Source organism: Anopheles stephensi, chromosome 2 (assembly GCF_013141755.1).
Source record: "Anopheles stephensi strain Indian chromosome 2, UCI_ANSTEP_V1.0, whole genome shotgun sequence".
Classification (NCBI taxonomy): Eukaryota; Metazoa; Arthropoda; class Insecta; order Diptera; family Culicidae; genus Anopheles; species Anopheles stephensi.
Genome location: NC_050202.1, coordinates 52565976 through 52587178, shown reverse-complemented (window position 1 = coordinate 52587178; position 21203 = coordinate 52565976). Strand labels below are relative to the sequence as shown.

Here is a 21203-nt window from a genome sequence, read left to right as displayed (position 1 = left end):
CAAAACGATAATAATAAATGTAATATGGCAATAGCAATAAAAATATCTGCAAGAAACTGGCAGGGTGTGACGGTGTGGTGGCCTCCGTTTTGCTTATTGGCGGGAGGTTGCTACCACAATGCTCTTGCCACATGGATTCCAACCTTCTTCAGCTCTAGCAAAAACCCCGTGGATGGAATAAGAACGGAACCAGATTTTAACGATGCTTTCCGACCGCCAAGCTCTCACCCCGCTGTGTTTCTGTGTCGCAGAATCCTTGGGCTGGGTTTTTGGTATATTCTGCTTTATCCTGCATCAACGACCTACCCGCCATCCCATACTCAGCTATCGAGCGGACAATAGGGAACGGCTGGCTGACTCAACCAAAATGCACGATGACGACAGCATACATCGTTGCCCGTAAGTGGAGTTTTTCCTGCGAGACTCCACGGGCACCAGCACCAAAGGGCAAACAGCAAGCATATGTGTGTACTCAAGGGAACCAAAGAAGGCAGCAGTGCTTATAGGTACGGTGTTCGCCCAGCACCCCATTCTGGTTCGATGGCTGAACGATTTTTCCTCAATCGAACGGTCCCGGCACCGGAAGGACGAACTCGAAAGGATTTAAAATGCTAACAGGTTACTTCCGTTGGGTGACTCCGTTGTCGTCGTGGAACGTGTGTGGCCGCCGAGACTTTTCCAGCGCTTCCAACCTGCCATGGCACTTTTGATCACATGAAAAATGCTTCCAATTCTTGGTTAGTCGAGTAGCTTCGATGCAGGTGCACACACGCTGCAGCAGTGTTAGGTGGTGGATTTTTCCCAAGCATGATTGTTTGTCCGCACGACACATTGTCATCGAGTTTGGATGTGTGTGTGTGTGTGTGTGTGTGTGTGTGGGTGTGTTTGTTTGTGGGTACAAGTGTGAAAAGGAAAACTTTTATCACCGCTTGAATGTGCATCGGCACGCCATCGGAAGTTAGCAGTGGATGCACTTCCGAGACGACGTGTTTATTGGTTGATAGGTGAAATTGCTGTTCACACGTGGTGGTGTGAGTAAGCTTGTGAGCTTTTCTTCAGCAATCTTTAAAGAAATGAACCAACCCTACAATAATATTTATTTTTATATGGATGCTTAACATTATATTATTACAATCTAACAAAGCTACTGTTTTTATGTAAGGGTAATAACTGCGTTTTAACTGTTTTTACCTTTTATTTGATTTTTTTAAGTCTTTCAAAATATTTGTCATAATTTAATATGAATTTTTGCCACCTTTGAAGGTTTTTGTTATCTGATGTTTAAGGAACTATCCGGCTTTCATAGCAGTCAATGAGACAAGCATTTTTTTAAGCAATGTCTGTAAAATAAGCGTCTAGAGTCTATCCAGCGCAATCTCCCCCGGTTTTGTGCTCCGATATTGGAGTGTGCCGTTGGATTACGCCGGACAATGTAGCGCTTCACACGCAAAATGTTTGTCGCAGAACTTCTTGACTTTTAGACCTCTCACTGCTATTTCTTTATCTACTTTGTCTCACCGGCGTCAGACCGGATTTGGTTCCTCCGATCTTGTTTTTATTATGTCGTGAGTCCAATGCCATTTGTGATCGTTTTGAACCGGACGAACCTGTGCGTCCTACTAAATATTAATGTAGTGAGACAGAGGTTAACATTTTTGTATTCTGAAATCTAGTTTAAGGGGCCTTTCATGGTTCATTTTTTTATTCATAAAGAACGGCCTGGCCTCTCATAGTCCGTTGAATTGAAATAAATTATATTTTTTTTCAGGAAGGTTTTTATTTGTGAAGCTATGTGGCTCAAGCGGTGTCATGTATTAGCTGGTATTGTGGTCGTTTCTTATGCAGCGTTAGGCTAAATCCTATTATTTCTTGCCGATAAAGTTTTCCTGTGACAATTACGCCCGGTTTCTGACTAGTGTGAACCAGTATTTTAAAATGCATCAGTGTCATAGTCTAAATTAAGCTTCATAAAAAGATTCATCAATTTTAAAGCGTTAACAAATAATTCAATACTCGTCAAGAACAAAATGAATGCATCATTATGGCAAATATGAACAAGAAAAACCATGTCAATGGAAAATCGAATCCTCTCCAAGTAAAAAAACTGAACCATAACATTTGAATCCTCCCCCGGACGCAAATCGTCGCAGATTTATCAGGTGTGTCAGGCAACTGATAAGAAAGATAGCATCCGACTCTGTGTTTTGCACTATTCCGACATTGTTCTCCGTTACTACACACAACCTTTACTTACGCAGACAGCAAATTGTGTTTCGCATCACTCTAATGGCTTTTTCCCTTTTTTTTCTTCACACTATTTTCGTTTCTTCATTGCAGGAGTGTATGGTGATGTACAGCGTGTAAAGATCCTGTACAACAAGAAAGATTCAGCATTGATTCAGATGGCTGAACCCTACCAGGCGTATTTGGGTAAGTTCGAAAAGGCTTCAACACAGCTCACAAGAAATCTTCTTACAAATTGTCATAATACATTAATTTATTTTTTACACACAAATACACGAAACAGAATTCATAATGGCATTTTCATTCACTGCCAAATTCTGCCGCCGAGAGTTCATTAGGGAGGGCTGGCTGCTCATGTATTCCTGTCGAGGGAGAACTATTTTTCATTTTCCTTACTGCAGCCATTTGTTTATCTCTCTCGCTCACTTTCTCTCTCGTGTTTACCCACCACTCGGGGGGATTCCAAAACTCGATCTCGAATGCGCTACCGCGGACAGGTAAAAGTGGTGTTTAAAAATGCACCGAGTGCATGTTGCTTTATTTGACTAGCTTACACGCAATAAATCTCACTGTAAATAAATAATCCATGGCTGGAATGGCATGGTGGAAACCGGCGACCGGCATAAGACGGGAAAAATAAAAATGATGATAGTCACATTTCCGCCGGCAGCACGGCAGCTAGCAAAACCGGGAAAAGGAATGTACAATTGAAAAGCGTGCACAAAAATAGAGAGAAAAAATACCTTCACCATCCAACCTGAAGATAATTTGGGGCGAGAAGGGGAAAAAGTTTTTACCCTTACAAAATATTTTGGATTGTATTTTTTGCTCTCTCACATTACCTTCTGGTGGTGAGAAAGTGCAAACTCGTAACAAAATGCACCGGCCCAGCCATCGGATGCTCGCGGAACCGGTCGCGCACGTTATCGATGGGGTTTTGGGTTGGATTTCCCTGTTGCCTGTGGGACGGTGGTTTTTTTTTAAATTCACACCAATGTATTTATCGATCTCGTTAATACTCGTAACCGAACGGCAAAACGCGTGTTGGATGCGTATATACGCATATCCACGGCGAGTTGTGGTCCTTGTTGTGAAGTTTTTTTCTCCCATTTTTTTTACTACTGTTCGTTGTACTTTGTCGGCGAGCAGCATCCGCACTTTTTTTCCCGCAGCTGCATCGCGTCGTTTACATATCAAATAATAATTGGTAAAAATGTTTACATTCACCTCGCTCCACAAGAGAGTTGGTTTTTGGTCCGAAATATTTCCATACTCTGCTTACCCTGGAGGATATGCTGAGGATAGCAGGTTCTGTTTTTCCGGATATGTTTTGTTGCCTTCCTTTTCCGTAACAGTTTCCCTGTTTCGATTCACTTTCTGGTAGATTAAATAGAGTGAAGAAAAAATACGAAAACACTGGAAAACGAATGAATGATCAAACCACAAACCTTGCTCCATTTTTTTCCTTTGGTTGCTCTCTCTCTCTCTCTCTCTCTCTCTCTCTCTCTCTTTCTCTCTCCATAAACCGCTAGAAGGCATAGAATTTCCCTTTTTGCTTTCCCCAATCCGGTCGGCCGGGCGGTGAATAAATTCATTTGTTCTCAGCAACAAACCATGCAAAAATGGGTAGAATTTGCTGAAATCACCACCAATCGTCGTTTCTGGGTGCCAGTTTGTGGTACTGTGGAAAATTGGAGGAAAAAGGATTACTTGCTCTACACGGCAGTAAAGCGGCTACATCCGGAGGGTTCTGACTCCTGGGTTTTTTTTTTTGGCTTAATCTAAATAAATAAGTTCACTCCCCCAGAAGCAGAAATTGAATGAATGAAAAGCTCAACTTTTTTTTTCTTTTAATTTAACGCAATTTCGCGCTACCTTCAATGCGTACAACACCAGTAACTAATTGCCATTTTTTCCCACTTTATCTTCCAGCTATGACCCATTTGGATAAACTTCGTATCTGGAACAAAACGATCCGCGTGATGCCGAGCAAACATCAGGCGGTACAGCTGCCGAAGGAAGGGCAACCGGACGCCGGGCTGACCCGCGACTATGCACAAAATCCGCTGCATCGGTTCAAGAAACCGGGCAGCAAAAACTACCAGAACATCTATCCACCATCTGCTACACTGCATTTAAGCAACATTCCGTAAGTATATTAGCGGGGTCCGGCTTTGGGCAAAGTTCGTTTATCCCTTTTTTTATTTTCTCTGTAGCGGTGTTAATGAACTTTAGTTTGCTTGACGATTTTTCGCGAACAGTCCTTTCCCCTTAATGCTGCCCAACTCCAATCTCAAAGCATCGCGAAACCATTCGCAACTGCTGCCACCGGGTTCGGGTGCCGGGGAAATCGGTTCAAATATTGTTCTTTCATTTCGCAGATTTTATTTTCCCCCTGTCCAATGGGAATGTTATCCCTGGGAAGTTGTGGTGTTGGGTTTAGAACTCTAGCCACCACTGCCCGGCATATCGGCACACCACTGGATAAGATTTTTAAAGGTGTCTGATTTGAGCACCCGTACGAAAATACCATCTGATGCCAGAACGATCGTTCCATCGTCCCTCCCCGTCTTCCTTCCGATGGTGGTGGTCCGCGGCGGTGGGATAGGTTCAACTACAAAAAAAGGACATGGAAACACTTTTATGCATAATCCACTTCAGTAATTTTCTCCCAGCACGGCGGATAAGGGTACGAGGGCCAAAACCACCCCAACCAAACCAATCTGCAGCCTCATCCTAACGAATGATTATGCCAAAGAAACGGAATTAAAGTCCACTCCGTCTCGCAGGGCACACTTGACACCACCGAATCGCGCACCCGTAGTCCACGTAGAACCTTTATCCCCGTTTTGCGGGAGGTGTCAGACGACGACGGCCAGTATACACCGCCTCGGAGACAGTACTTTGCTGTAACTATTAAAGAACTTAACCATGGAACCCTCTTAGCGTTTCCTCCGTTCTTCGCACTGCGGACGACGGGTGGCGGTGTAATGGGTCACCGGAGCCGGTGCCGATGGCATTAGCTGGCTGGTTCGAAGTAACAGTACAGAGCAAAGAGAGCGAGAGATTGCGGTGCAAAGAAAACAAACTTTTAATTATCTTCTTTCATCCCGCATCATCCTAGAGCTGGCTGGCTGTGTGATGGTGTAGCTGTGTGAGTTTTCCTTTTTTATCTGCTGCCACAAGCTTCAAAACCACACAGCACCACCAATGGAGGATGATGATGATGGTGCCTCTCATGCTTAGAGCTTCAGGAGAACAGTTTTGCAAAACCAAAGTGGATCTTGTACGCTTTTTTCCACTTCTTTGCTCCCTCTATGGACATGGACAGGACCAACATAGCTCTCCTATTACTGTGCCACCCGATTCCAGGCAGGGCAGATACTGGCGGGTACGATGGGGCAAAAGGGATTTTTAATCCTTTTGTTTGTTGTAACCTCCTTCCTACCAACCCCCAATCCAACATGCTCGATAAATTAACCATCGTTTGGGGACGCTCACTCCGTTCTGGTTCACTCTGTCCAACACGAAGCAGGGAGGATGATGGTCCGGACCATCGGACGGAGCGTAAATTTCCCTCGGTGGTTCGTCGCACCATTACAAAACACTAAGCCACAGAGAGCGACTGTCATAAGTGTGTGTGTGTTCGGATTTTCCACAATTATATTGCTCCGGTACCTGGAACGTTCTGGCCACATACACAGGAAAGATAATTGTAACTAAATAAGTGGATTTGAAACTACTATTATAACGACTACTAGCATCACCAACACCACCACCACCACTATAACTAGTAGAAGAGCAATGAATAGCAAAGTCAACAGGAGATAGGTTGGTTAAAAGCGGTTTATAAAGGGCCCGATGGTTCGTTACACACTGGACGGCAATAAAAGTTTTGCACGGGAGCATGCATGCTGAAGCGTCGTACATGGGTGCTCGGTGGTTCTCTCGAAGGTGTTTGTTTTTCCAGCCGGATTGCAACCGGTTGCCGCCGCTCCAACAAGCAAACAGCAGAACAACTGTTGCAGCTGTGTAGTAATCCTGCTCGCTCGCTATTATTATTTAGTGGTGTTGATGTTTTCTTTAAGCACAGCGCCTGAGTGTAATCCTGTTTATAGGGGGCGCGTTCGGGAATGCATTTTCGCACCTCGTTGTGTGCTGGGGAGGGTATTGGGAGGTATTCCTGTCGGGTGAAAGTAGAGTTGCTCCTCCTCCTTTTTGGCCTAACGACCTGCCAAATTGGGAGGTATTCTCACCCTATGGCGGAACGATCCAGGTGGGATTTGAACCCCGGCGCCGCTGTCGCATCTACCACCGAGTCGCCCCCATAGATTAGATTCGAAAGTAGAGCTCGTGATTGTAAAACAACCACTCTAGTACTTTAAATTGAAATATGTGCATCCCAATTTTACTTAAATTTTCTTTAAATTTAAGAAAACTTTGCTTATTTTTCTGAATCGCGCTACAGGTAGTCTCTCCACCAGCGCTTCGCTCGCTAAACTCAATCACTGCCGGTAACGTAATTATTTAGACCACCAAACCTACCAACAACCATCATCCGCCCGTCCAGTAGACCGCCCCGCGAAGCACATAATTACATCGAAATGAAAACCATAACTCATAAAGGACACTCTCGCCCTGCCTTTTTCTTCACGTCTACCGCTCAACCCTCCGAGTAGACGTTCATAATCGAAATACTAACCCGAGAGTTGCCGGCAGAGGGAAGGTGTGAGATAGCCAAAACGATTCATTGTTTTTAGGTGCTGTGCCGTGGACGATTGCGAGACACCACGAGTGACGTTCCATTTTATTAAGGCTGTGGAAAAACCACATTCACCGGGTAGAAGGTTAACTGGGCTACTGGTGTTCGCTCGCCCACCTTTTCGCATGCAGTTCTATCTCACTCACCCTACACAATCTCCGCCGAGTCGCTTACAGTTTCTTTCTTTCGTAATGAAGTGGTGTGATGGTGAGAAGCTTTCTTCGCCCTGGTTCACGCCTCCTGTTCACGCTCAATTTCATTAAGAGAATTATTATGATAATGTAATTAAAGGGAAAACTGGTGGCTAGCTAGCGGCGGGTGTACGGACGAATATGAGACACGGCAGGTGTGCAGGACTGTGTGTAGGACGAATGTAGATAGAGCCACCTGGGCAAACGTTTCAGGAGATGGTTTTCTGTCTCCAGGGGTTTTGCTTTTTTTTACCGGGAAAAGCATCAATTGAACACTTTAATGAAATAAACCGTTTTTCCCTTTTCTTCTTGTTGCAGAGCTACCGTAACCGAGGATGAAATCAAGGAAGCTTTCACCAAGAACAGTTTTGAGGTTAAAGCTTTCAAATTTTTCCCGTAAGTTGGAACTGAACTTTTTTTTTAACTAAAACGGTTCGCTAATTCACTTTCTTTCCCCGCCTTTGCAGGAAGGACCACAAGATGGCGCTGATACAGCTCAGCTCGATCGAGGAAGCAGTGTGCGCCCTGATCAAGATGCACAACTACCAGCTGTCCGAGTCGAACCATCTGCGCGTCAGCTTCTCCAAGTCCAACATCTAACTGCGAGCGCCCGCGTATGCGAGCGCCAAACACGGTACATCGCCGGTACAGCTGCCAGTAGTAGTAGTTCCAGTTCCAGTTCCAGTTCCACCCGCACCGCCGACCCCAAGCTCGTCCGACCCGCTAGCGGCCAATGACAAAACCACCGCAACTACCGCTACTACAGCCACGGCCACAGTCAATGCGCACCCATCGTTACAAGCAACGCCCTCCTCAACAACGCCAACAGCGACCTCGGCATGATCGCAGCAGGGATAGCGCAAGGAGCAGCAACCCACAAACACACACACATTTGCCGGACGGACGGAGCGAACGCGGCGATCGTCATCGGCAGGATACACGATAGCTTCGGAGAACACCCAAATGGGTTCTGGCCAAAATGCGTTACAACTAGCCTAAGGAGACCGTGAGCAGAGGAATCAAGTTTTGCATTATCATAAACACGTATATACATATAATCCACCTCGTCGTCGTCGTCGTCGTCGTAGTAGAAGAGTGTCTGCTGCGTGCCGCGCTTGTTTGTTTCGGTGTGACATGCACGGCATCGGCAAAAGAGATCTTTTATCGAAACGAGAAGAACACACCACCCCCCCAGGGGAAGAGGACAAAGGCAAAACTTTCGTATCCATATTTGCACAGAGAGCTCTCTGCTGCTGCTACAAAAACCCCGGCCAAGGCAACTTCCGGTGAAGCATTGCATTAGAGGGACGGGGTTTTTGTGTCTATTTGTTTTTCTGTTCTTTCGTCTGGGGGGGAGGGAGGAAATTCAACACACAAACAGACACACATACAACAGTAGAGACAAGTTACTATTTGATCATGATTAACATGTAAGGTGTAGAATGTTAGTAGTGAAACATCTGATGTTGTACTATCATTACAGGAACACAGGTTGATAGGGAGGGACAAAACCATATATATATCATTAGCTGATACTTGTGCAATGGAGATGGTATAGGGACGGTAGGGACAGAATCGTAGTGCCGTGGTTGAAGCAGCATGTACGTGCGTGTGCGAGTGTGTGTGTGCGATTGTAGTGGGAAAGGAGTGCAAGAGCTGATCCTTCATTCGGTAACGGCGATTGTGGACAATCATTTGTTTGTTCATGTTGAGTTGCCACAGTCGTCCCAAAGATGGCTATCGAAAAAGCTAAGAAAAAAACAAAGAAGATGCATTGTTAATTTGGTTTTAAAAACAAACAAGCATCGTGGAAGCCATCTTCAAAACAAAAAAAAGGATGAGCACACATCTCTCATGCGCATATTCACACTCACACACACACACACTATCGCACGCACATAAATGCTGCTCGCCAGACAGAAAGACGTTCGTGGAATGTGAGGAAAAGGATCTTAATCGTGCGTCCTCTTGCAGGACGGCGATGAAACACAAACAAAAAACAATTCGCCAAGCACATTCACGTGTGGAAATCATCGATCGAGAAGAGTGTTTAATGGGAACAAACTATATCTTTATGGAACAGGGGTAAAAAAAAAGAAAAAAACACACACATACACATACACACAAGGAGATTAATAATCAACCAAATCAACTAAGCACGTGTTGCGCGAGAGAGAGAGAGAGAGAGAGAGAGAGAGAGAGAGAGAGAGAGAGCGAGCGAGCGCAACGTGTTTAGCGTGTTGCAGATATCAGTGACAAAAAAATATCAACAAAAAATCAAAACAATCGTAAACCAACCAAGAAGGAACATAAAAGGAACAGTTGTGTATTTAGTATCTAGTTGAGGAGATAAAGAACCACACACACACACAACACAATCATTACCACATCTTAGCAAAAGAAAAACGGGGATCGTTATCCGAAGAATGTTTGTGTGTTTACAAAGTAGCCAACAGCAGCCAACAGGAACGAAATGGGAGGAAATGAATCACCAAAAGAAAAGCACAAATGGTGCCGAAGTGGGTGGGTGTGTGTGTGCGTGTAAACAATGTAAGCGAATTTAGTAAATTTGTAGTAGTTGAAGTTTTGAAGTCGAGCAATGGAGAGCGATCTCTGTGTGTGTGTATGCACGAGTGGCAGAAGCAGAAGAAAGGAAGAATAAGAAGATGGTGCATCAAATCAATCAAGCTGTGTGTGCGTGTGAGTGGACGAAGCCGGAACAGGTGTGTTAAGGTAATTCACATACACATAATGAATATCTTCCTGTCCCTGTTCCCCTATCGCCTTTATTCCCTGAGCTCCCACCCACCCCCCTAAAACATTACACAAAATATTTAAATGTTGTTTCAACACACACACACAGTAGCTAATAAGTCTTTGAGCTGTCGAAAAGCTGTTCGAGCTATTCGGTACCACTTTAAAACGGTTCAGCAAACTCTCACTCTCCCCAGGGCCAGGTCAGAATCGGGTCAGAATCGGGTAATGGAAAACGCACATAGGCGCGCGCTCTCGTCGTGAGCACATTTGTTGTAGGTTTAGCAAAATGGATTGAGATGTTGACGGTAGAGCAGCTGAAGCTTATGCTCGAGTTGATTTCCCTAAAAAACCGCCTGATTTCCGTACCTTTCGGCATTGTGTTGTTGCTGTTGATTTGTGCGTTATTATGTCCCCCTCAAAATTAAACAGAACAAAAAAAATCCAACCACCCGCGCAGCAGCTTAGGCGGGAGGTAGCTCAACATGGATCGACTCTCACTGACAGAGAGTCATCCACAAAAATTCAAACTACAAGAACAACTGCTAAAACCGGCAATGGGTATTATTTGAATGTAAGGCACAGGGCAATAAGAAAGAAGCAGCAGAGGAAGAAGAAGGACAAAAAAGGAAACACACGCGCGGCTAAATAATGCCTGACAGGATATAGATTGAAATATGAATTTTTTCCAGTATTGTTTTAGGGAATAACTGTTAAGAACAGGGATTACACGGGCACTGGGCAACCAATTTATGATGCGTAGTTATATTATTATAATGATTACAATTACGATTATTATTATTATTATTATTATTGCTATAATTATAATTATTATTACTACCTTAGTAAGGCGATATCGTTAGCCGAGAGAGAGACAGAGAGAGAATATGTGTGTGTATAAGGTTAAAATCTCCCCTCCCCCTTTTTTTTCTTCAACCAACATTTTGGGGTTTTTGTATTTTCATCATCATCATGCTAGGGTATTTAGTGTAACAGGGTCATGGGTTTGCTTTCTACGTCTCTACACGGTAATATTACACGGTTGGCATGATCAGTGTGCGATCAGTAAGCTTGAAGCGTCTCTAGGGGAGATTCGCATCTTGATTTCTTACTTTCTGTATTACTTAGGGACCTATTACCTGTCTCTCACTCTCCCTCTCTCTCACTCTCTTTATCTCTCTGTTTATCTCACTCGTGATCATGTTATGTTGTGCAATTTCGTTTTTCCTGTTCACTATTTTCTGTACCGTAACTGTACCCGTGGTATGTTGTTCTTCCTGTTGCCTTTCTTTGTGCCTTTCCATTCTGTTTGCTGTTATCATTTCGCTTTACATCACTTCCAAAAACCACACACGTACGTATGTTGCTTGTTTTTCTGGTTTTCTTCTTCCAACTCTTGAGGCGTTACGAACCTCAACCCCTCGTTTCGGAGATGTGCAAAATGATATTTTGTTTTTTTTTTTGTTTTTGAATACCTTTTACAATGTTTGTTATGTGTTGATGATAGGTTTAGCTTAGCGTAATAAGAAGCGTAATTGCTGCAAACACAGACAGATGAGATTCGTTGTTACATCGGAGCCCGGAATTCGTATCGGGTTTTTCTGAATCACCACCATTTTGAACCTTTTGTTTTCCCTCTCCCAAATTTTTTCATCAAACGATTTTCCGTTGATAGAAGTCATTCCTGTTCCACTGAGTTGCCTTTTTCACCTCTCTACGAGTAGTGGGCTACGTGCTGTAACACGAGCTTAAAGCGTCTGTGTATAACCTTAGGTGCAATATCGTTCAGAACGGCGAGTGAAAATTTCTGTTGTAAGAAGTTTTCACACACACATATACACTCGAAACACACACACACGAACAGCACGGCAGCCCATTTCCCGATATTGTTTCTGTCTGTCTGGCTCTCGATTTTTTGTTTCATCTGGGACGCATTTTCTCCATGCAGCCGCTTTTTTCCTTCTAGGGCTTTTTTCCTGTGTTCAAGCATGTAAAGAAAACACAAGGCTTCTTACACTTAGTTGTGTTGGTGTATATTGGGGGGTTTTTGGGTTTTGTTTTTTTTTTTAACTCTTCCGTTACACACAACAACAATGATGCTGCCCTTTCTCGTCGAAGACAATCTAACGCTCACGGGTAAGCGTTTGTAAAGCGAATATTTGTTTGTTGATTGGGTGTTGTAAGCTGTGTTATGTTAGCGAGCCGACTGAATCCCATCTCCTTTCCTATTTATACGGGTTTGAGAGTTGGATCGTAGGGTTCAGTTGGTACTGATCGAATTCGTAATTCATTCCGAAGAAAAGCAACAGCTTAGCCGGCATAGGCGGGTTTCTGTTTGGGTTTTGGTTTTTTTAAACTCTTCCGTTACACACAACAACAATGATGCTGCCCTTTCTCGTCGAAGACAATCGAACGCTCACGGGTAAGCGTAGTGTGGTAAGGCGCATAGGAAGCCATAGGGAACAACAACAGGATCGATGGAAGAAAATAAGTGAAGGAAACGAACGATCGCATCGTATAAAAAAGAGCGTGAGGGTGGAGAGAGTGAAAAAACAATAGTTAAAATTCGGATAGGTGGAACCCGAAAGCCGAACAACACACTTAAGTAAGATGGTAGAAAACAGACAAACAGCAGCCAACAAAGGAACAAAAAAATGGAAAACACAGCCAGAAAAGGTAGAAAGAATACAACCGCATATTTACAACAGCAAAAGAAACAACAATGCAGTTCCCCGTCTCTCCCTCCCCAAAAAAAGCTCCCCGTTCCCTCCTCTCCTTCAACAATACACTCCTCCTTCAACAATAAAACACGAGGCAAAGATAATCAGAAGCAGGTGATCAGAGGTGGTTTACGGTACAGTAGAGTCCCCAAAATATAACGTTAACGTGTGAGCGAAAGAAAGAAAGAGAGAGAGAGCGAGACAGAGATAAAACGATGAATGTAGTAAATACAAATCAGACATTTCAAAAGTAAAACAGAAATAGTAAAAGAGATGGAGACAGTTTGCGAAACGGACAGAAAAGAAGAAGAAAAAAACCCCCCCAAAATCAACCCACATGTAATCACACACATCAACACAATCATCATCTCTCTTTATATCGCGCAGCTGAAGGAATGGGAATCAAATTTAGCCGAAAAAGCAGTTAATAACTAACAGCCGGAATCGAAGGAAGGTACACACCACCGTTCGGACGGTGTACCACTGGCACAAGGACGGGAAAGGTGAAGGAAAGGATGAAGAGGAATGGTGGAAGAAAGCCGGCGTTAGAAACCTATTTGAATCAAACTGTAAAACGTAAGTGAAACACAAAAACAAAAACAAAAACCTAACAAAATCAAGAATATCCCGTGCAGAACTTGCACGAGCTCGATGAGAAGAGATTGAATATTATATGTAAGAGAAATCTCGACAATCAGATGATGTTATATTTTAGCGATAAATCTTTAAAATGAATGGTCTATAAGAGCAAGCTCTATTATACACACACGCCCATACTACACTATCATCTAACGGACACGAACGCGACTCTCTCTTTGTACACACAGCCACACAGCCACGACAGGCAGCATGCAAAAGAAACCCGCAGGAAAACCCACAGAAGAGAACCCACATAATAGGGGTGAAAATGGGTAAGAGCAACAAAAAAAAGTGGAACAAGATTGAATCTTCTTCATATGTGTAGCTTATATATAAATATATTATAAAAACAAAGCAAACGAAACGAAACAAAAAAACGCAAGCAAACAAACTATCCTTATCTAAACTAGACAGAGCGAGGAAGAAAAGAGAGAAGCAAACCAACACACACACTCAAACACACATATTATCGAATCAGAATATCACCCAACCCATTATCATCATTACCACTACCACCCAAAACCCTATTCAAAGAGAATTGGGTGGGAAAAGTAAAGCCCGAGGTGTTAACTAAAGAAAACACCTCAAGGAATCAGGACATTCAGGAACACAATCAAATCAGACAAATGCAAGTGTTTGTGTGGGCGACGCCCTCTACTATCCAGTCGCACTATAATGTTAGCTATCATCATCCGCTACTATTCGTTCGTACCGAGTAATAGTAATAGATGTTTACTTTATCTACTTTATGATTTAAGATTTTTGTTACTACTACTACTACTGCTATTTTTCCCCCCAAATTTAAGATGACTAAATTCTTGTAGGAATTTAAAATAAAAACCAATCCACAACAAAACACACACACACATACACCAGAACACAGGACAAGGATGGCTGCTACTACTATCTATCTATCTAGCTCTAGTATACTATATAACTACTTCTCTTACTCTAGTACAGCCTACTATGCAAAATACTATGCACCCTTTCTCTCTTTCTCACACACAAACACACCGACAGGCACACAAACAATTCTTCTCTTTCTCTATCGCTCTTCCAACAACAACAAAACCGTTCAACGACACGCGTGTGACACTAATCTCTTACATTGCCGTACTAAGAAGCAATTTTAGTAATTGATTCGTTTCGTTCCCCTTTCACACCATTCTTTCCCCTTTTTCCACGTATCATCGTAACCATAACAACACAGCAGCGTGCACTACACGCACGCTGCGAGAGATTTCAAGTGATGAACCGGGAGTTATAGATAGACAAAAAGGCGTGAGTGGTGGCGCTGGCCTAAGTGACAGCTAGTGGTTTTGTTTTGTTTTGAGATTGTTCTTGCAGAAAAAGAACGAGAAAAAGCGGGAGAGGGATAACACAAATGGAATGTGAAAAAAACACACACACAAAACACAGCTTACGTTTACGCATTATTACGTTTAGCCAAACCAATATTAAAATAGTTGTAAATGTGTATGATTAGAATGGCAGCAGAATTAAAAAAACAAACAAACACATGGCCACACACGCACACAACGCAGTCATCGAGCACCTCGGGATTTCCGGCAGAACTTTCTCGTTAGAAAATTAGACCGATTAAAGCGGGGTTAATGGCGGCAAATAGAACAGAGGGAAGTGTGCGTGTGCGTGTGTGCGTGAATCAGAAAGAGACACACAACATAAACACAACCACACACATATGCGATACGGAAATTGATGAAACGAGTGTAAGATAATTAAGTTTATACGTACAAGCTTTTTGCCCGTACCCGAACTTTTTTTTCGTAACTGTGTGTGTAAACCGGAAACCGGAAACCGGAAAGAGCAGCGATGAGATAGAAAATGAGGAAAACGCGAGAGAGCGAGAGAGAGAGATGTGCACACGATCGATGTCTTTGTTCGAATAGTATAATGGTTCTCTGTTTTTTTCCTTATTTTATACTCTCTTTTATTTACTTTTACTATTTACTATCTAGTATATACATTTACGTACGTTAACACTGCTACAACTTACGGTATTTGAGCATCGCTGTCACACTGTGAATGTTAGCCGACAAAAGGCACGCTTGTCCTGTCGCGCCCCAAAACTAACCAACTGGAAGAAGCAAGTAAAAACCACTCACCACACACACATATCCACCACAAACACATCAGCGTGATGTTTATCTATTTAAAAATGCAAAAGCATGAACAAGAAGAAAAAGGAAAATGATGTGAGCCCAGGGATGTTGTTAGTACGTAATATTCCTTTCGCTTTCACATAACAACAAAAAAAACACAATTATACAACAACAAAAAATGGCGAAATGAACCACCACAAAAACAAAACAAAACAAAAAAGACCACCACAAAGGTGGTGGTGCGTGCGGGAATGAATCTTTGGTTGTTTGCGTTCTTTCAACCCGGGTAATTTACTACCTTTTATTTTAAATTACAAATTTCCCTATTTTTTTAATTTTAAAAATCTATATCTATATACTTATAAGTTGCTTGGATAATCAATAACTGTTACTACAAAACTTAAATACTACTATCAATAAAAGTCTTTAAACTAAACTCTGCTCTGCTCTATCATTGCTGCTGCTCTTATTTCTCTTCCCTACTACTTCTACTTCTTCTTCTTCTCCTTCTCCTTCTCCTGCTGTCTTCTGGACTCTGCTCACTTCACACGTTCTACCCTATTGGCCCACATCGGCGTTTCTATTTCTGCTATCGGCAATCATCTCTTCACTGTCGTCTTGTCTGTCTCATCTTTTATTCTTCCACCATTTTCTTCCACTGCTGCTGCTGCTGCTGTTGCTATTTTTACTACATTTCCGTTTTTTTTCTAATACAGAAAACACGCATCGTTGCGGTTAGAAAATGGATTACAGCGAAAAGGAAACCCTTGTGGCGACTGTGTACGGTTAATTAGTATTGTATTATGCCCAGTGTGTAGCGCTATCGGTGTATAGGTAAAACTATTGCTTCGTAGTTACACCATCCATCACAAACAAGCAAACAGACAAGCCGGAACAAAACCGATCAATTCCTATTCCAGAATCGTTAGCATTAAACTTTAAAAGTACGTTGGTGATAACAGAACCCCCCAGAATGGAAGTCCTTTATATGCGTGAAGAGAGCATAGCAAAACGTAACAAAAAGGAGGAAACAGATCGAAAGAGCGAGAGAGAGAGAAAGAGAGAGAACGAGAAGACAGCTGCAAAAGAGTCTATTATGAGATGAGACGATAAAATGTTTATCAATTTATTATACAGCAAAACAACGTAAAAACCCACACGCGAGTCGGCATCCACTTTTGTGACGAAAGAAACCGAAAGCAAAATCAATATGGCGGTGGTGGCACATACCAGCGCCTACTCTACTACAGCTGTCAAAGTAGTAAACAACATCCGCTAAAGCACCAACAACAACAGTGGTGGCAGCATGAACGATCTAGTGGGTACGTTACTCTACTGTCTATCTCTTTTGCTGCCTGATCAACTTCTTCTTCTATTTCCTTCTTCTAGTTTTCCAGATTTGTTGTTTTTTTTCAAAAGGCACACAAATTTTAGTAAACTGTTTCGCATTTCACTAACCAATTGACTTTCAATTTCTACAGATTCGAGCCCTACTCTCTACTAATCTTTTTCATAAACAATTTCATCTTCTAGCTCAACGTTTCCCTACTTTTCTTCTGAGACATATCTTTATAAACTCTGTTTTGGTTCTGTATCTATTTCTAAACACATTTTCATGTTTTACATTTGCAATTCCTTTTTTTTAAACCTTTTTCTCCTTACTTTATCTCTACTTCTGTTTTCTTTCTTTTTGAAAAATCATTATTTTCTCGTGGTCTGCTTTTAATTTGCTTTTGAAACAATTTTCTATTATTCTATCTGTTTGCGAAATTTTTTGCTGTTTATTGCTCTTTTTTCAAAGTTTGCTTTTAACTTTCACTTATTCTTGCTTTACTCCTTCTTATTATTTTTAACACTATTTGCTACATATTCTATCTCTTCTCTTACTTACTTTTTTCCGTCTAATTTCTATAAATAAAAGTTTTAACTATTCTCAATTTCTAAATTATAAAATAAATTCTAACAAATTCTTTTTCGTACTATTTTAAAACTGGCTTCTTTTAATTTTGCTACTCTTTATTCAGATTCTTTAAAGCTTTCTTTTTCATTTCTTTACGGCTATTTTTAACAACCAAATTATGTTTATTCTTGCTATTATGTATATGTGTTATTCCATCTTAGTTATTCGTAACATATATTTTTCTTCTTCAAACTCTTTTCTTTTTTCCTTTTTTTAAAACAACTTTCTAAATATTATACCTATTTCCCTATCTTTCATTCTGTGCTGCTCCTTCTTTAAACGTTTTCCTTTTAGATTGGCTTTAAACCAATTTCTATGTATTAAAACTTTATCTATACATTTCACTCTTTCTTACTCTTTTGTGAAACAAATTTTCCCTTTTCAAGCTTTACTCTGTTTTAGCATTTTATACAAATTTCTTTATAGTCTAGCTCTGTATCCATTTTACTCTTTCTTACTCATTCCTTAAAAAGATCTCTAATTTTTCTAACTCTCCTCTATTTTCTTATTTTTCCAAAACTCTATTTTATATACTTTAGCTATTTTTATAAGTTTTACTATTTCTTGCTCTTTTTTAAAGCAATTTTCTTTTCGTTCATTCCTTAATCCTTCTTTTTGTTCTTGAAAACAAATTTCTATGATAGCTATTTCTATATATGTTACACTTTCTATTGCATTCTTGAAACTATTTTCCCCTTTTTCTAGCTCTACTGTTCATTATCTTTTTTTATACATTAATTATTTATGTGTTTCCACTTCTTATACTTATATTCCTATACTTATATTCCGTATATTCCTATACTTCACTCTTTTCTCAAATAAATTTCTCCTTTTTCTTACTTTACATTTTTATTATTGCTTTTAACCCTTTTCTATTTATGCTATGAATTAAAGCTATTTTTCTACACTTAAAGCTTTTTTATCTTTTTTAAACTGTTTTTATTTCTTCCCTTAACTTTGTTTTTCAATTTTGAAACAAGCTTTCTACATTTCTTAACTATTTTTTATATATCATACTTTTTTTTATTCACTCTTGAAACAAATTGTTCTTCATTCTTGCAATCCTACCTATTTTCTAATTTTCCCCTGAAACAAATTAATACTTTTTATAGCTCTATTCTTTCTACTGATTTTTTTAGAAGCAACACCTTAACCTTGCCTTACACCTCAACAATTTCAAGCAAATTATACTAATACTCACCTTTTTCTCTTTATCTCTCTCTCTCTCTTACTCTTTTATTTTCTCTACATTTCCTATTCCTTCTTCTCTTTCCATCATGCAAACAACAGCACCGCTACTACACAGAGCCACCGTTCCTCTCGGCTTGTATCCCGTTGGGCGACTTCTTGTCTAAAGCACATTAGCAACTCAACCATTTCATAGTTACGGGCAAGTGTACAGCCAAACTGCTGTAAGTGTTGTAGAACAAACTTCTCTAGGGTCAATACATAAACAAAAGACAAAACGATCGCGCAACAAGTCAATTCATAACAACAAAAGAAAAAACGGAACATGCAGCGAACAATGCGTTTTGAGTTTGCGCTCTCAATACTAAACCACTTAACACGTTGTATACGGCGTTGTACCCCTTTTGTTAGAATCGTGTTAGTATATGTGTGCGTGGAGGGAGAGATTGTTGGCGAGAAGGTGAATTCAATAGTCATTTAATGTGTTTGTTTTCTTTAATTATTGCGTCTATGAATTAGTGCTGGGTTTAAGTAATAAGAGATAAAGCTGATGAAAAAGGGACAAACATAAGTTTTATGTTTGTCAAAATTATTATTATAAAAATAAAATCAAAGTGCATAAAATCAACCCCACAAGAAAAGGTCTTATGAAAATAAAAACAAACCAATAATACTCGCTTCTATTTTCCGAACATTCAAAAGCCGAAACATTAATTGTTAAACATGGTTTTACCATAAAGTTGAAAAGTGTTAAATATTTTAAAATTGTGCAAATACGTCTTGTTTTCGGTAACTAAAGTGTATACCTAGCTGCAAGTGGCGAAAGCTAAATTAAGAATGAAAATGGAAAATTCATGCTTCTTTACTCACATTCAGTTGTGGTCGATTATAGAAAGAAAATATCGCCACTATCTTTCTAATAATTTGAAACAAAACGTTTGATTTACTTTGCTTACTTGTTGCAACTCAAATACGAACCGAAAAAGGTAAAACAAACCGAAGCACAAGAAACAAGAGATAAAAGAGATAGAGACTTTAGCCAAAAGAATTTATTTCATTCGTCGAAATCAAAAATCGTAGCGAGCAAAAGCAGGCGCACGAAGAGCGTAAGGGGAAAACAAATTTGTTAGCGCTGAAAAGTAAGCATTTGTAGTTATACATTTAAAATAGACAATTGAGAAGAAAACAGCCAAAAGGGAGGAACGTTTTGAAGGCAAATAACAAAAAGCAGCTGGTTTTAGTGTTAGACCATTATGGCTTGTGTGTAGCAAAATGTTTTGAAAGGTAGCAGAAGGGAAGAAAGGGGTAGAGAAAGGGGAGAGGAGCTGAAAAAAACAATTATCAAATTAGTCAAATTGTATTTAGTCGATGCAAACACATCGCACAGTGAGCGTAGCATGCAGTCGTCACTGTGCAGCACGTGATTGCATACCTTTTAGGCGTAATGTTTGAATTGAGCGTTGTTGCGGCGTCGAACGCCACAAGCACAACCATGAATGTTTTGAAATGTTTAGCAAACGCATGTGGCCAAATTGTTGTTGTTTTAAGGGTACAAACGAAAGGGTGGACATAGAAAAGGAACAGGCAAAGAATATTTAGCAGTAATATTGGCTTTATCACATCCCTCAGGTGGGTCAAAATGTGTTAACGTTCTGTTATGACGAATCTTTTCCTATTTCCTTTTACATTTATTGATTTAAAAGGATGTGCTTCGGTGTTTATTTTTGGGTTCTCCACGAGCAGTATTAAAAGAAAGTTGATGAAAAAGGAAAAGACGGTAAATGAAGCGAACAATCAAGGAACAAAATACAATCAACAGTATTAAATAGGAAATAAATAACGTAAAACAATCATGTCAAGAAGAATACTGAAGGGGAGGTGATCCTTAATCATTTCAAACACACATGCAGACAGAGATCATAAGCCATTAAAAACATGAAACAAAAGCCCTGTGTCCAAACTGTTCCCAAAAGCAGCATATTGAAGAGAGAAAGTCATCCTAAAACAATCAAGCAAGCGTTGGAAATGTTATCCATGGTAACAGCTACTACTAAATACCGCAGCAAAAAGAGCTGTGCTGCTGTGTTCGCCAATGCAGAGAAACCGTGAACCGTGTGTGAAAGTCAAAACTGAACGGAATAGACATAGTTATATAAATATATATATTCTATAATGTATTATTGATTAAATCAAGAAGAAGGAATTAAAAAAAAACAAAAACAACCGAGCAAAAACATACAAAAAAAGGAAAAAAACAAACGGTATGGCTACGATTCTGTCGTTTTATAATAAAAGAAAGGACAGGAAAAAAGGCAACACATTTAAATACAATTTAAAGCAAAGGAATGCAAGTACATTATATATATACAAACAATTTAAAAAAAACTGGGTCAAAAACTGAAATAAAAATTGTGCAAAAAACAACAGCAAAAGCGCTTCACTTTATAATCATTTATATAACAGTAATTTTTTAATTTGAGATATAATTTGCGTTGCGTTTCAATTTATAATCATTTATATAACAGTCATTTTTGAGAACTTTTACTGCTGATTGCAACCGTTCTTTCGATTGGCTTTAAATTTCATTTCAGTATTTCTCAGGTCAGATGAACGAAATGCTGT

At 40.4% G+C, this 21203-nt stretch overlaps 1 protein-coding gene across 14 annotated transcripts in view; it reads left to right on the top strand.

The window, feature by feature from the left end:
- Positions 1-19217, top strand: part of LOC118502699 (polypyrimidine tract-binding protein 1) — a 225159-nt gene extending 205942 nt beyond the window's left edge. For 11 of the 14 annotated variants that reach the window (XM_036035233.1, XM_036035232.1, XM_036035230.1 and 8 more), the window contains 4 exons: positions 2338-2430; positions 4177-4393; positions 7516-7593; positions 7665-19217. In XM_036035233.1, coding sequence (XP_035891126.1) covers positions 2338-2430; positions 4177-4393; positions 7516-7593; positions 7665-7797 — 521 coding nt within the window. In that variant the 3' untranslated portion in view covers positions 7798-19217. The remainder of the gene's footprint in view (positions 1-2337; positions 2431-4176; positions 4394-7515; positions 7594-7664) is intronic. The other 3 variants (XM_036035225.1, XM_036035224.1, XR_004905065.1) reach the window with 2 other exon arrangements.
- Positions 19218-21203: the final 1986 nt, after the last annotated feature.